This window comes from Citrus sinensis, chromosome 3 (genome assembly GCF_022201045.2).
Source record: "Citrus sinensis cultivar Valencia sweet orange chromosome 3, DVS_A1.0, whole genome shotgun sequence".
NCBI classification, from domain to species: Eukaryota; Viridiplantae; Streptophyta; class Magnoliopsida; order Sapindales; family Rutaceae; genus Citrus; species Citrus sinensis.
The window spans coordinates 15268651-15284858 of NC_068558.1; the positions used below are offsets into that span (position 1 = coordinate 15268651).

At 32.2% G+C, this 16208-nt stretch overlaps 2 protein-coding genes across 5 annotated transcripts; one reads left to right on the forward strand and one right to left on the reverse strand.

Annotated features, from left to right (window-relative positions):
- The first annotated feature begins 1003 nt into the window (after window positions 1-1003).
- On the forward strand, window positions 1004-3765 carry LOC102627758 (uncharacterized). Its single transcript, XM_006477862.4, has 4 exons — window positions 1004-1170; window positions 1792-2037; window positions 2142-2736; window positions 3392-3765. The coding sequence occupies exons 2-4, from the start codon at window positions 1840-1842 to the stop codon at window positions 3580-3582; spliced, it is 984 nt and encodes a 327-aa protein (XP_006477925.2). The 5' UTR covers window positions 1004-1170; window positions 1792-1839; the 3' UTR covers window positions 3583-3765.
- A 1231-nt stretch (window positions 3766-4996) lies between these two features.
- LOC102626888 (interactor of constitutive active ROPs 1) lies at window positions 4997-9182 on the reverse strand. 4 transcript variants are annotated; one of them, XM_006477861.4, is made up of 3 exons: window positions 8964-9182; window positions 6890-6978; window positions 4997-6338 (listed from the first exon to the last, which is right to left on the reverse strand). In XM_006477861.4, the coding sequence occupies exons 2-3, from the start codon at window positions 6901-6903 to the stop codon at window positions 5198-5200; spliced, it is 1155 nt and encodes a 384-aa protein (XP_006477924.2). In that variant the 5' UTR covers window positions 6904-6978; window positions 8964-9182; the 3' UTR covers window positions 4997-5197. The 4 variants fall into 4 exon arrangements, with proteins under 4 accessions (XP_006477924.2, XP_052294795.1, XP_006477922.2 ...); XM_052438835.1 differs by lacking the exon at window positions 8964-9182 and adding an exon at window positions 8142-8160; XM_006477859.4 differs by lacking the exon at window positions 8964-9182 and adding an exon at window positions 7125-7501.
- Between the last annotated feature and the right edge of the window lie 7026 nt (window positions 9183-16208).

Here is a 16208-nt window from a genome sequence, read left to right on the forward strand (position 1 = left end):
GTAGAGGTTTGCCATTATCTCGCATAATAATTGCATATGATGCTCAGATTGTTGGATGTTTGGCGTTACAAACTATTCTGCTAGTATTTGTGCATACGTGAACATTCCTGATGCTATATCATACGTTTCAGTTTTCTATCCGTGGGGTTGCCAATTTTAAACTACAGGCCAAGTGTATTAGTTTTATTTTTTTATTTTTGGTATATTAAACCATCTTATATTCGAAGACCACATTGGGCCCCAATACAGATTCGAGCCGGGTAGGACCACGAGAGCAACAAAACTCTCCCAACAGGTATTTTACGTAGTTGTATTCTCAAGTTTCGAACCGATGACCTTAATTAAGGTAGAACAGTCTTATACCAACCGATCTACGCGCTTGTTGGTACAGGCCAAGTGTTTTATAATTATGCCTAATTCCTCCGTTCAACGGGGATAAAAAAAAGGGAAATTATCCACCGTCCACCCGTTTTTTTTAACTTTTTCAAAAATACACAATTCTTTTTTTTTTTTTGCTAGAATCCACCTGAAGTTATATTTCTTTTCAAGAATACACAATTTCTTTTACATTTGAGGGTAAAAAAGTCATTTAAATAATATTCCGTTAGTTTTATTAACGGTCTCTAAACGGAAGTAGAAAAGTGAAAAGAAATATAATTTCAGGTGGATTCTAAAAAAAAATTTATATATTTTTAAAAAATGGTGAAAAAATAAGTGGACGGTAGATAATTTCTCCAAAAAAAAAAATTCGTACGTGTATCCAAACATTTTCTTTTAACGAGAGTTAAATTAGATTTTTATATTCGACCTAATTTAACAGGCCCATGAACCCATCCCCACAGATTCTCTTTGGGCCAGCCTAACTGTTATATAAAAAATATTAATTTACCAACAAAAAAAAAAGGCAAAGACAAAAACAATCTAGCCACTAGGATAATACCCGGGTTAAAAAGGTCCCCGTATTTTTATATGATGTAATCCGGATCGGGTAAGGTAAAACCGGATTCGGATTCTGTCCCGCTCCGAAATCCTAATCCAATTGTGAATTGAAATTCCCGACCGACCTTGAATGCCTACTTATTTCCTATTAATAATGTTAAAACAATACAGGCTCCGTCTCTGGTGCAAAGTCTTGGAAGAGCCTTTTCTGTGTTCGTTCTCTCTGTTCAGGTACTTAATTTACTGATGTTACAGTTGATTATGGGTTTGATTTATTTTTATTTAATAATATCATGGGTATTAATACTTAACTGGTTTAGATGAATACTTCTAATTTGTTTTTATTTAGGGTTTTCTCTGAATTGGGTTTACGTTAATTTCTAGGGTTCTTTTGGTTCTTATATAGACTTGATGCAGTTTATGACTACTAACCCTAGAAATTACTATTATTGTAATGCCTGCGAATCAAAACCCTTGTGAGGGAGTATGTGGAAGAACATTACTTTTATTTCTCATGTTGTCTGGTAACGTAAAATAAGAACTAATACAAAGGATTGACGGTACCCGTTAGTCTGGTTAGTATGTTGTTTTAACTAAAGGAGCTATTACAGCTGCAATGTGTTCCTTGAGATACGTTTGCGTAGAATTACCACCACTGGTCAAAAAATAAATATATAAATAAACTTGATCATACCCATTGGTCTTGAATTGTGCCTATTGCTGCATTTCTCTTTTGCTAATGTGAATAGATCTAGTTTTCTATAATATTGTGTACTACTATTAGATCTTGTAGGAAGTTGATGTGTTTGGAACAATGGCAGTACAAACTGATTTATATGTTTTCTGTAACAGTTCTGGATATTGCATTCTGACTTTTTATTAAGTTAGAAGGAGGAGAAAATGGGAGAAAGAAAAGTACTCAACAAGTATTATCCACCGGATTTCGACCCATCAAAACTTCCCAGGATCCGACGACCAAAGAACCAGCAGATTAAGGTTCGGATGATGTTGCCCATGAGTATCCGATGCAACACATGTGGCAATTACATCTACAAAGGGACAAAATTTAATTCTCGCAAAGAAGACGCCATTGGCGAGGTAAATATAATTATTTTAAGCAATTAAATTTATTTTATTCAATTATATAGTTTCTGATTTTGTGTATTAACTTTGATGTTTTATAATGTTAAATGGTATTGCAGACATATCTCGGAATTCAAATATTCAGGTTCTATTTCAAATGCACAAAGTGCTCAGCTGAGCTGACAATAAAAACAGATCCTCAAAATTCAGATTATATAGTGGAGTCTGGTGCATCTCGTAATTATGAACCTTGGCGCGCAGAGGATGAGGCAGTAGACGAGGAGAAAAAGAGGAGAGATGCTGAAGAGATGGGGGATGCTATGAAAGCTTTGGAGAATAGAACCTTGGATTCCAAAAGGGAGATGGACATCCTTGCAGCACTTGATGAGATGAAGTCTATGAAGTCTAGACATGCAAGTGTTAGTGTAGATGCTATGCTTGAGGCCTTGCAGAGCACAGCTCCGGAAAAGGAGAAGAGGCTAGAAGAAGAGGATGAAGCACTTATTAGATCAATATTCCAGAAACCAAGAGAAGTTGTTCGAAGGATTTCTGATGAAGATCTCGATGATGATGGTGATTTGTTTCAATTTTCTAGTGAAAGAAATGAAGGCTCAAGCAATAATTTGAAGAAAAGAAAGCTATCTGAAGATGTTCCGAGTAAACCAACAGATGCATTGACAGAAGCCAGTTTTTCTGACAGCACTAGCAATGGAGGTATGTCATGGTCAATCCCTCCCCCCCCCCCCCCCCCTCCCCCGGGCCTCTCTCTTCTGATTCATGTATGCTATCTGCAGTCAAAATGCATGGATTTTAAATAGATTGATGGTAACCAACCTAGAGGAAACAGGTTTATAAATGTGTCATCACCCATGGTCAGCATTCTGCTGGCACTGTTTATACCTTGACGAAGTATGTCCCGCCCCTCCGACGAACAGAGTTTTTGGTTTCTAAAAGAATGATAATGGAAATAAATTTTTTAACTGTGATGTTGATATAATGCTGTAGTGTTGAGATAATATACCCAATTGAATGATATTTTGTGCTGATTGTTTTGTTAGTTTATGCTTAAAAATCTACCATCCTGTCTGATTATTCTTGTAAGTATTTTTGTAGTGGTATAGGCATTTTCTGTTATTAAATCGAGAATATTTTGCTGTTTACCCTTTAAAGCATGAAAGTAAATATGGACAAAACAGTAGGTCAGTAGCTGTTAGTGTTTTGGTATTGGTGTATTCACACACAGCATCTTGTGCCTGTGTGATTTTGTATGAATTATTTCAATCAATGAATTGTGTATTGCATCATTATGGAATTTGAGCTTGTGCCTAAAGCATACTGACAGATTTCATGTTTGTTTTGTTGTCAACAGAAAATCCAACAGTTTCAAAAACTGAAAGTGATACCAAGGTGCCTCGAAAGTCTTCATCAATCCAGATTCAAGTAATAAAGAAACCAGCTACGGTCTCCGCCACCAAAGTTATTGCAAAATCAGAGAACAAATCAGAGGAAAGAACTGGACTACAATCACTGTGCCAAAACTATGACAGTGATGACGAGTAGTAAACGATTGTATTGGATATAAAAAGCTTTTGTTTTTTTTTCTTGATTCGTGTAATTTATACCCTCTTTTGAGTTTCCGTTAGTATATGTGGTTGAATTTTGATGATATGTGAGGAAACTGTGAATTTAATGTATTAAATAATATTCCATACGGTCATAACCATCTGGGGAGTTACCAAACCAGCACCTCAAGAGTGGTCTCCTTCTCCAAGAATGCTGTTGTGGTTATTAGAGTTTAATACCACTTAGCTCGTGGTGTAGGCTAACATCAATCAACCAGAAGCTATATGATGTATCTGAAGGGTGTAAAGTTGGCAAATGATGCTTGTTCCAGTTTCGCAGAAGAGCCCATGTCAAAGTGGAGTGCAATGGTTTGTTTCTGAAATTAGAAGCTTGTAAGCTGAATTCGGACTATCACTTTGTGATCAACTATCTTTCAGGTAGGGTGTTCTCAGATCAGATTTTGCGAATTGGACATCACTCCATACGTCTGTGGATTTTATAGATTATAAATTTTTAATTCAATACAATTCACAAATTGGTGAAATTCAATCTAAATATAATTCATACGTCTGCAGATCAGATGCGGATTTGATCTAATACATATTCAATCCATCATTTTGTAGATTGGTTTGAGGGCTAAAAATTTTTAATCATGTCTTATTTGCGAACTAACCAAATAAAAAAATTAATATAAAAATAATTTTACTGCTGATCAAATTCAAAATAAAATAAGATTTAAATAAATTAATTGTTTAAATAAAGGTAAAAATACATTTAAAGTTTTAAAATATAGCACAAAAAAAAAACTCATTTGTTTAGATCAGTACATGAAAATTATATGTTTATAAAGTTGTATTTTTATTTAATTATTTTTATTTTATATTATTATCCGACAAGTTAATGTAATTATATTTTAATTTATTTATTTATTAGTAAGTATAATGCTATATTTACAAGTTCATTTTTATTTTTATTTTTTTTGCAGATTTGCGAATTTACAAAAGTAAATCCATATTCAATTCACCGATTACGAATTTTTAAATTTTTAATTCAATCCAATCCATCAATTCATGAATCGAATTTTTACGGATCAAATTTCTACATATCAAACGGATTGAGCAAATCGTATTGAATTTTAAACACTCCTACTCCCAGAGTCCCAGTGGATTGTAGCTCCGTAGCGCATACAACACTTGGCCAAATTGTCTCCCTACTGAGTGACTAATGTGTTGTAATTTTTGTTGTCTTAACAAAATTACATTTAAAAATAAATTTTATTATCATCATAAGAATAAAACTGAAATAATCTTGAGTGTAGCTTATAAGATTGCCATGATGCTGATTAAAATGTAGCAAACGCTTGCCTTGGTCGATTTTATGCACAGGACAGAAGAAGAATCCAAAGAAACCATTGAACAGAAAACAAAATATTTGCCTTTCAAAGCACCGCAGCAAGACAATGGCCTGGGGCTCCTGGATCCTAAGCCATAAACAAAATACTACATATTGGAGTCACCTTAATGTTACAACGCCAACAGAACGTGAAATAGTAAGCAACCATTTCTCCGAACATTCTTCTTGGTGATTTTAACATCACAAAAGGGAGCGAGTCTTATTTGTGACCTTTCTTCTTCCACAAGTCTCCAAACATCTTAATTCCAGAGCCCTTGCGCTTTCCACTAGCAAAACCGTCATCTAGATCATCAGCCATCCCAGGTGATCCCACAAAACCGGCATAGCTACCAGTCAACGGCTCAAACACACCACCAAAGTGCTTGTCCATTGATCCACACCTCTCAGGAATCCTCCCATTCATCTCTACATCTCCAGCAAGAATTGATGCTGCGGCATCAGCTGCTTTTTTCCACTGGTCTGTCTGTACTCGAAGCTTCTTCATCTCCATTTCCAGTGCTTTTTTTGCTCCTTCTGCAGCTTCCAACTTCTCCTTCAACTGAATTGCTTCAGCTTTACTTGCCTGCACCTCTTCTCCCAGTTTGTTCAGGCTCTGAGTCATTTCCTCTTTCTCTTTTTGAGCAGTTGAAATATTCGACGAAGCTTCATTCAACTGCTTTTTCAGGCTTTTATTTTCTTGAGCCATCCCCTCTAGTTGCTTCTCCTTCTCATCTAGCTTGTTTTGTAGCAAATTTATCTCATCCTTTGTCAAGGTTAACTCATGGATTGATACTTTCTCTGGCTCAGGTTCTGCTGGAGGTTCAGTAGATACATTGATTGATTTCGTCTCTTTTTCTTCTTTGAATGTCTGTTGGCTGAATTCAACCTCGGGTTCAACAGTTGATTTTTCTACTGAAATTTCAAAAACATCAGTCTCTGGCTGGTTTTCTTCAGCAACTTCATCCTTGGGATCGTTCTTTGTTGTTTCAGATTCTTGAATTTCAGGTAGAGAGTGCTGTTCCACTACCTCCACTGTCCCTGGAACTTCTGGTTTCTTGGTTTTCTTCTCCAGCTTTTCTTGAGCTTCCTTCTTTGCAGCTTCAGCTGAAGCCAACTGGTCCTTCAGATTTTTTAGCTCTTCTTGAGCTTGCCCAAGTTGAGATTCTAAATCCGCAATGCGGGTGCCGAGTTTCTTTTGGTTTATTGGATCAGAATGGGGGGCACCTCTGGGAGAACGACGGTCTCCAATCTTGGGACTCCGGTCAGCAATTGGTCGGTGATGTGGTGGATCTGAATCAGAACTTGATGTCCTGAGCTGATGTGGGCGTCGAGGAGACTGTCTCTGTGGCATTTCTAAACCCCTATTTGTCATTAAAATAGGAAAACAGAATTCACCATATATTATTCACACAACTACAAAAATTTGGGATATGCAAGTTTCTAACAGTTCAAGTAACAACCATATGTTCTGAAAATGTTTTCCAACTCATGAAAAGAAATGATAATAGAAGTTTTCCTGCCACTGACAATAGGATTACATCAATTTGCTTTGAGACTATAGTACAATAACTAACAGCCACACATACTACCACATTACTATTATGACAATGATCTTGAAAAATGCCATGTGTAATTTAGCTCGACATAATAGAGCTTAGTAATATGAATGGATCAGAGTTTGCATACACAGGATGAGAAAAATCAAAATAAATTGAAACCAAATATCTCAAGGACAAAATGCAAGTTCCCGGGTGCTGATTTGCACTGGACTGATCACAAATTAATTTGCAAGTACCCTCAACATAGTAGTTAGAGAAAAACACATGGTTTAGTTGAAAATGTCCTATAGTCCAATTAATCAGATTAGATCATGTAATAAACTACAAAATTATTATAGATTAGGTTCTCTGACCTTGACCTCGGCATTTTGTACACCTGAAGACCTGAAGAAGAGCTATGCGAGAAAATTGTAGGTCAAAAACTTGTGATTGCAGAATCAAGCTGTAAAAGAAGTAAAGAACACAAAAATCAAACTGAAGCAATTCAAGAAAATGTGAAGCTACCAATATCTGAGCAAAATTCAACTGTTTCACCCCAAAAGCAGTATCATTAGAATACTAAACAAAACAAGTTTTCAATGTCAACACCAATAAACTCGAAATTGTTTCCCTCCTGTCTCTCATGTTCTTAGCCAATGCATGTCTTCCTCACTAGGCAAGCTTGAAACAATAAAGAAGGACAGGTAGATTCGGACTAAAATAAACAAGTTGCCCAGCCATAACATGTGAGTGCAAAGGTACACTTTCACGGTTTTCCCACCAAAGCATAGAATGGGTGGGAGCAAAAACCGTAGCCCCAAAAAAACTGACCGGAAACAGAATCAATACGGTTCCATTTCGATTTTGATTATTATTTCTATAAAAACCGATGGTAACTTATAAGCCTATATGACAATAAGTTAAGCAAATTCAGAGCAAGAAAATAGTTCAATAGGTAACATGATATCCTATTTTTGGAACCCAGTGGTCCCTCGGGAGGGGGGGAAAAAAAAAAGGGAATGCATGATTACTCGTCCAAGCCCCACTAGTAAAAGAAAATAAGTTTAGTAGATGTTATTTTCAATCATCATAGCGTTGTTGGGTAGCAGGTATGTCTAATCAAATTCAGCTTATCACTAACTGGGGGCACACATATGACAATTTACTTAAATTTTGACAGCAAATAAATCACCTTTCAATGTGCAACACAACTTTAACCATGGCAACATAGCATAACAACATAGGCAATTGTACAAAATTGATTTGTCTCTTCTCCACAAGACTCAAAATCTGTATGCAACCAACCATATACCACAAAATGAAAGTTTCAAGGTCCACAATTTTATGGCAAATGCTAAGTTACAATAATTGTAACATACATCTCTCATGTGAACCACACAAATTGTGAGTCCTACAATTTTGTGTGGTTCACATGAAAGATGTATGTTACAATTATTGTAACTTAGAGGCTCCCCAATTTTATTTTTTTTAACAAACCCCTCTGTCTTTTTAATTTCTTTAGCTTTAATGGGGCAGTGCAAAAGCAGTATCTAATATCTATCCATATAAAAAATGGGCAATTTCCTCAAATCTCCAAAAATATCTTTTACATATTTTAAAACTTACAAAAGGGTAATTCTGTCACACCACCAACTCTTAAATTCTGCTGTCACTGACAAGCATTAAAGTAGTGTGATGATATAAAAGGCTGAGCCAGGGCTCAGGCATGTAGTAATAAAAAGCACAAGCCAGGAGGAAACTGGAAAGCAAGAAAGAATGAATTAATGAAATAACATGACACGCGCTACCACAAGCGTGATGGTATTACAGAAAGCTGACAATTTTGGTATCCATTTGTACAATCCACTCAACAAAAAGTGAAATTTATTGTTTGTCACTTAATGAGTTAGAAAGAAGTTCATGTTTTCAAAAAGAACAAGAGCAAAAAGAGGAGTTCATACAGATTAACGGTCAATAATCATCTTGATGCTTGAATGTCAAACTTGAAAGGGATCAACAATCCATGAAAGCAATTTGCTTGAGAAATGTATAAAAGCGTTAGATCCTAAAAGAAAAGAAAAGGGAAAACTCAACAATGGGTGGGTATGTATGTATGCGTGTATGTGTGTTTGAGACCCTAATGATGTGTTTGATAGCTGAGAAAACCAATGAAAATGCAAGAAAAAAATTGATACCTCTCGATAACCTTCGAGTCTAGGAGTGAGAATTGTTCAACATTCTTTTACCTTAAACTTTTTAGTTTTTAAAAATTAAACAGATCACATCACAACAACAACAATAAAGCTCTTTATACAAAACAAAAACGCATGCATGCATGAAGGGAAAAAAAAAAACACCCACAGGCCTATATATGCTAAAGAAGAAGATCAATCCAAGAGCACAAAACAGGTACCAAAAAAAAATAAAAAATAAAACTTAATTAATTACCTTGTATATATTTTTGCGTAATGGGGCAGCACCACAGTTACTACTTTACTTAGCTTCTGCTCTTTGATGGTTTCATTTCATGAGAAACCCTTTGGAGAAAATGCAAGAAAACTGAAGAAACAGAATCAAAAGAAAGAAAAAAAAATGCTACATGCTACAGAGAGAGAGAGAGAGAGAGGTGAGTAAAGACTGTGGAGTTTGGAAAGTTTGAATTTAATTAAAGCTGAGGTGGTGGTGAGTTTGACAGTCGTTGGTTTTTTTTATTTTTATATTTTTGGAGAAGTTAAATAAAAATAAATAATATGGGAAGAAGAGGACAAAAGAATAATTTAATAAATAAATATTGGAAATATAACCTGTGATCTTTTTACTCTTGTCTTTTTGTCTGTTTTCACAATTTCAAAACCCTCTTTTTTATAATTTCAATTCCTTCTCCTGTTTCCTCCAATACCAGTGACGGTGCGTTCAATTTTCAAACTTTAATAAAACAATTTACAAGTGCATTGGCTTTGGCATTTCTTGCAATTTAAGATATTTGTGCCCACTGGCCATTGCCCACATTGCCTTTTCAAATTTTGATTTTTATCTTATTTTTTTAATTTAAACGTGAACTTTTATTAATGAGATGACTCACTCACTTTTCCGCTTAACTTAAACAAACAATTAATTTGAAATACTTGTAATGCGGATATTAATCAATAATTAGAATGGATTTAAATCTAAATTGAGTAGAATCGGAATAAAGAATAAAAATTAAAATAAATTTATTTATTTTATCTGTAGAAATCAGAATTAAAATAAATTGTATTACTATTTATATATTTATTTTATCTTAAAATTGAAATAAATAATTTCAAATTACTAAACTCACCTTAATTGATTACTATTATTCTTTATTATTATTACTATTATTATTATTAAATGGGGTAAAAAAATAAATTTTTATTAAGGGTGCAAATGTAAATTCACATCACATTCTCATTATGGCGGCCCACTCTAATTTCATTGTCATTTTCCCTCCCTACTTTTGAAGTAAACAAGTTAAAGAATCTCATTCCCGCATTCCTATTCATATTCCTAATTAATAAGCACACCATCATACCAAACGATGATGGTATTTTTACATCCCATATATTAACCTTTTTTATATATTAGTACAATATTCAAGTTATTAGCTAGTTTTTCACAAACAAAAAAAAAAAAAAAAGATTAGCAAGAAATTGAATGAATTTATTGTAACATCAACTAATTATAATATAATACTTTTTATCATACAATTTCTTTAAAAAAAAAAAGTATTTTCACTAGCGAGAAAGTTCCAAGAATGTTTTGCATTGTGTAAGATTATGGTTAGAGATTCAGTTTCATACAGATTCAAACATGGTGCGTAGCTCCAGGTCTCCGGTGAGGTCGGTGAGGTACACCCATGTCACAAGAAACCGATCTGACAATGGAGTTCTAAATTACATGGCACAAGATGATTGGATATCTACTGCAAAAGTTATGTTTGGCATCTGTGACATAATTGGGTTGGGTGTTCATGCCACTTGCACTAAACGGCAAATCCTTACTTTATCTTATTGGTAAATGCTATGTTACAATTAATGTAACATACACACTCAACAACAACCACATAAATTGTGTGGACCCATTATTTGTGTGGTTGTTGTTGAGTGTGTATGTTACATTAATTATAACATATGGGTTTCCTCTATCTTATTAGGATTCTTTCCCACATATACAAATATTTGCAGGCTTTGGATTTGTTAGCGGTTTTCAAGGGTCTCTAGGGCTTCAATGAGTTTCTAGGGTTAAAACCTTCAAGGGAGAGAAGATAGGAACGACTGAGACAACTAGGATTTCGGAAAAATTTAAGGGAAACTGGTGAGGAGGTTTTTAGTAAAAGTGAGAGGTCTTGTAACCTTCTTAAATTAGAATCTTTCCATTGTAAAATCTTTGGTGATTAATAAAATCAAGAAGAGTATATTTGTCCTGATGAGTATAAGCCTAATGAGGCTGAACCACTTAAATCTTTTGTGTCTTCTCTTTATTACTTTGTTCTTTATATGTGACTTGTTTAGTTATGACTTTATTTATTTCATAATTGAGTTGAAATAGAGTGTAGCTGAACTGTGACAGAGAACAATTGAATTATAAAAGAGTTGTCTAAATCAATTAACTTGGTCACAATCCTAACACGAGCCATTAGGTATCCATTTCATAGCAAATCGAGTGAAAATGTCATAATGTTGCACCTGATTGCATGTTTTTAAAGCGATGGTGATGTCAGTGTTTCTCAGTTAGCTGCTATTCAAGGATGGAAGTTTGTAAAGGACAACGTGTTTTCAACCCTATTCAGACAAAATAAAACTCTTTTACATAGAGATCTTTGTACGCTTGCATAGATCAAAAATGTGGATTTTAATGGTACTAAATTTGACTTTACTAAATTATGTGGCTTTTATGAAATAATTATAGTTATGTGAATGTTCATCAAAGCAATTCTTCATCTCTCCCCCAAACAACTCTTCATCTCCCATAACTCCCACTATCTCTTAAAAGTTATGACTAATGGTGTATCCATTTACTAATCATATACTTCATTTGTATGGTTATAAAACTATAAAAGGAGGGCTCATCTCCTTCTTTGTATGCACTTGAGATTGAATAAAATTCCTCTCTATACATTGTATCTCTTATTTGCTTTCTTTATTTATATTGTTATATTGTTATATTGTTGTGCTCCTAATTGATAGATAATTTAACATGTTATCAGCACGAGTTTCTAGTCACAAGAGACTTTATGGTAAGTTCCTTCTTTTTGATTAAACGTACACAAAGGTATGCATTTTTTTCTTCCTAATATATTTGACTATCTAGATATTTTCCGATCGTATATACTATTATATGTTTATGACATATTGATGCTCTAGCATAATGAATTCATATCTTCATTCATCATTACTTATATTCTTATGCAATTGCCTGTTAAATTTATTTTATTATCATTGGTAATTTTTTATTTTAAATTTCACCTTGAAGTGGGAATATTGTAACAGAGAATGAAAGAAAATTAAAAATGCATCCTTGAAGGATTACACTACACATAATGAAGATTTTCTTTCAAAATATGTTCCTGAAAAATTATTCAAAAATTATGATGTCATGCACCAACATCTTGTTTATGAAGGATTCATTATATAAGTGTATATTTTACGTGTCCTTGAAGGACTATATAAATATTATGAGTACATATATATATCATGCAAGACTATGTACGAATTTCCTTTTCCATATCTCCCAGAAGGAGTTATAGAATGAATATATAAATAAGGCATAATTGTTTTTTTGAAACAATTTAAAGGCAAAATATGACAATAAAACATGTTTGAATAATAAATACCATCATTAAAAAAATTATTCCTTTTTTGTTAGAACAACTTCTTGACTTCGTTGGCTCATTGTTCTGTTTTCAACCTGTTAGAATTTTAGTACAGATTTTTTGCATGCTTATTTATAGATAATTTTCAAGAATAGTTTGATATAATAAAATATAGGAATGATATATACTTGACTCTTTTAATTGATATATATATGTTTTTATTGAATTCTTGATGAACGATTCTTTTACAATTATCTTGAATTGCTAAAGTCTAATTAATATTCATATGGTTGAGATCATGAATAGAACTAAAATATTCTTGTGCAATAGTTTACCAAGGCGATGATTTGTATCTGAAGAAATTAATCCGTGAAGGATTGTAAAAAATTATAATTTTCTTTTATGATCATCTCCCTGAAGGAATTAAAAGTTCATATATAAGTTTGATGATAATTTCAAAAGCTTGATTGATTCTCTCATTTGAAATTATGCAGAGAGAATAGTATAAAAGAAAACATATTAGAGGACACATGATTTTATAGCATAAAAATGCTCATGTAGTAGCAAATCAACAGTGCCAATAAAATTTGATGTTATGTTTTCTTTTGTTAAAGATAAAATATGAGTTTTTGATTAAAAGAAAATCATGACTAAATGGATTACTTGTGCATTAATATTGGATATAACCATTATCAAATAACTTTTCAAAATTATAATGGTTATATCATAAAAAATCAACATGTAAATATTATACCATCAGAAGTGGTATGAAATTGAATCAATATTGGTGATGGATCAGAAATTCAAATATAAATTTGCTATACAAGCTTAAATATTTTATTAAAGTTCTACAATTAAGGGGAGCAAAGTGATGTATATTTGGTGGACAATATAAATTATTTGTTTCACCTTTTTCCCATTTTGACCTTTATATGAGTTAATTTATTTGAACCTGAAGTTCAACATGATTATCATACAATGCACATTATTGATCAGTTATTGAATGAACTTATTAATATGTGCAAATGAAAAATCACAAACAAAATATGATTGTTGGTTGATATGATATCTTTGAAGGAATAAATGATAAGACAAAAATATATGAATGGCTGAAGCATACAATAGATCAATTAGTGGAAAATTTTAATTCTTGGGAAATTGAAGTGAAATAATTCGGTGCTATTGAAGAGATCAAGTTTGCATTTATAGCGAAATATTTTATCTATATTAAATTTATTAAATACATTGCCTTCGGAGAGGTATAATGTATCAACTAGAAAATGAACCTCAAACACCCATGAAGTGGTAAATTGTGAGAAATAAAAAGAGATGCAAATTGCCCTATAAAAGACACACGTGCAATTTAAGAGGGAGAGACTTTTAGCCCTTGCAAAGTTATATGTATTAGAAACTTTGAAAGAGCTCATTGGGCATCTATATTCAAAAATTGATCAATAGTATGTTGATACATAGTGCAAGAGAAAAATTGAAACTGACATAAGATTGTTGTTAATAAAAATGTAGTTATTATGATAAAATATCCAGGATTCTGATTCACAAAAAGTTAAAAAAATATTGATTTATATGATTGACCAAAATTTGGACATGTAGTCCATATGCTAGAAGATGTATAATTAATTAACAAGATATAAAAAAAATTTGGACTTGTAGTTCATATGCTTGAAGTCGTAAAATTTTTTAATAAAATATTAATATAAACTATAGTGTGTCAAAAATTAAATTGAAGAATCTATGTGTTAAGTCTATTATTTATGGAGTTGGCATCTTATGGCAAGTCTAATTAAATTAGAATTTTATTTATTGCATATCTTGTAATAAGGATTAATTATATTAATTTCCTAATTTAGTGATATTCCAATTTATTAGGATTATTTGTTTCCTAATTTTATTGGATGTCAAATTTAGCAAGTCAATTAATGACGAGATTCTATAATTGGTTCGTAAGATTTATTTAGAGCAAGAAGTCGGTTCAAACAAGAAGTTTATTAAATGCTCTAAATATTTCTTGGGAGATAAGTAAGGTAAGAACATCAGATTTTATTTTTATTCAGATTCATAGGAATTAGAAGAGAAAAAAAACTCATATTTGGAAAGAATCTAAGTATTTTAAGACTTGTAATTTTTGTGAAATCCTAGCACCTATAAAAAGAGAGGTATTTTATAATTAAAAGAGCACAACCCAGAGCATAACTTAGAGAAGCAAAATTTGGCCTCCTTCCTCGAGAATTCGAATTTGGCGCATAATGTTGTGTTGATTTATTTTCTTATCTTCTTCATCCAAAGTCTTGTAACAAGACTATTTCTTTTCATCTCTGTGAAGAGTCCATGTAGATTTTGGATCACTAGATATTAAAGATTTGAAGAATTGACATTTATCACTTTGTGAAGTGCTTTGAGAATCGTGGATCAAAAGGGGTAGCAATTATTCAAGAGAACCAGATTAAGTTTAAGGTTGAGTAAGCTGTATGGCAATAAATTGTAAGTGAAAGTCTTAAGTTTGGTAAATCCATAAGTCGTAACATTTCAACTCAATGAATTGTTTTTCATCTGGGCGTGGTCTTGTAAAAATTGTCGTGTCATTTAATTTCTATAATTTATTTTGTTTTGGAAAATTAATATTTTTTATGCGGATGAACAGTAACAATGAAAAATATTTTCAAAAATTAATTGAGTTGTTAATTATAAGGTTTTAACGGCCTATATCTATTTGCAATAGATATAAACTCCTTTCACTATGTACTTATCCTTGAAGGATGAAATACTTGAAACAAGTAATTGAAGTGCTAAATCAAAAAGCTTCCACCTTATATGTTTTTGATAAAGCTATAATCATAGTTGTATATATTATGGCAATCTAGATTTATAACAGTATAATCAATTGAGTGAATTATTACAAGTGGAATATGTCATTATCCACTTTGTTATGTGATTTTATTAAAAACTAAAAATTAAATTTGCAATCTTTGTAAAATGTGTTAATGATTTCATCATGAAAAAACTCCAAAAGAGCTTATGAATTTATTTCTTTTAAGAATAAATTTAAAAAGAAAGTTCTTGAAATGAAGAATTTCTTTCAATTTATCAAGTGAAATGATGATACTACAAAAATACTAGAAGTATTCCATATTTAAAATTGTTTTATTTTAAAATATAACACATATATCTTGGTCTTGAAGTACCATATTTTATTCCAACTTGTGCCTATAAAGACATTGGGAAATTTTCATAATTATAAATTAAATTATGTTCAGTATAAACTTGAAAATATCAAATAATGTGAAAAATATATCACACTATTTCCTTGATATGGATGATAAAGCTTGGTTTTACTTAAAAAGATCCAACAAAATTATGAAAATATATGCATATATATAGATATTCTTCAAATTCAAGATGATGGTATCTACAAGTTATTATATGTTTTTAAGCTTTCAAATGACGATGTTGATCCTACAAATTGTTTCACTAAAGAATTATTAGTTACAATAAATCATGATTGACCTTTGAAGCATCCATGTCATTTTGAGGGGGATCATATTTAACAAGAAGAGTTATTAATATAGAGGACTACATGCACTGTACTCTTTTCCGTTCACTAGGCTTCTATCCCATTAGGTTTTTCCTGGTAAGGTGTTTGCACCTCTTTAAAATACAAAGGAATGTCACTATTTTTTTTCCCGTAGCATTTTTACTAGCAATTGTTTTAATGAAACATATTCTTTGTAGGATGAACATCCAAAAGAGAGTATTATGAAATAATTATAATTATGTGGATATTCATCAAAATAATTTTTCCTCTCTCTACCAAACAACTCTTTATCTCCTATAACTCCCACTATCTC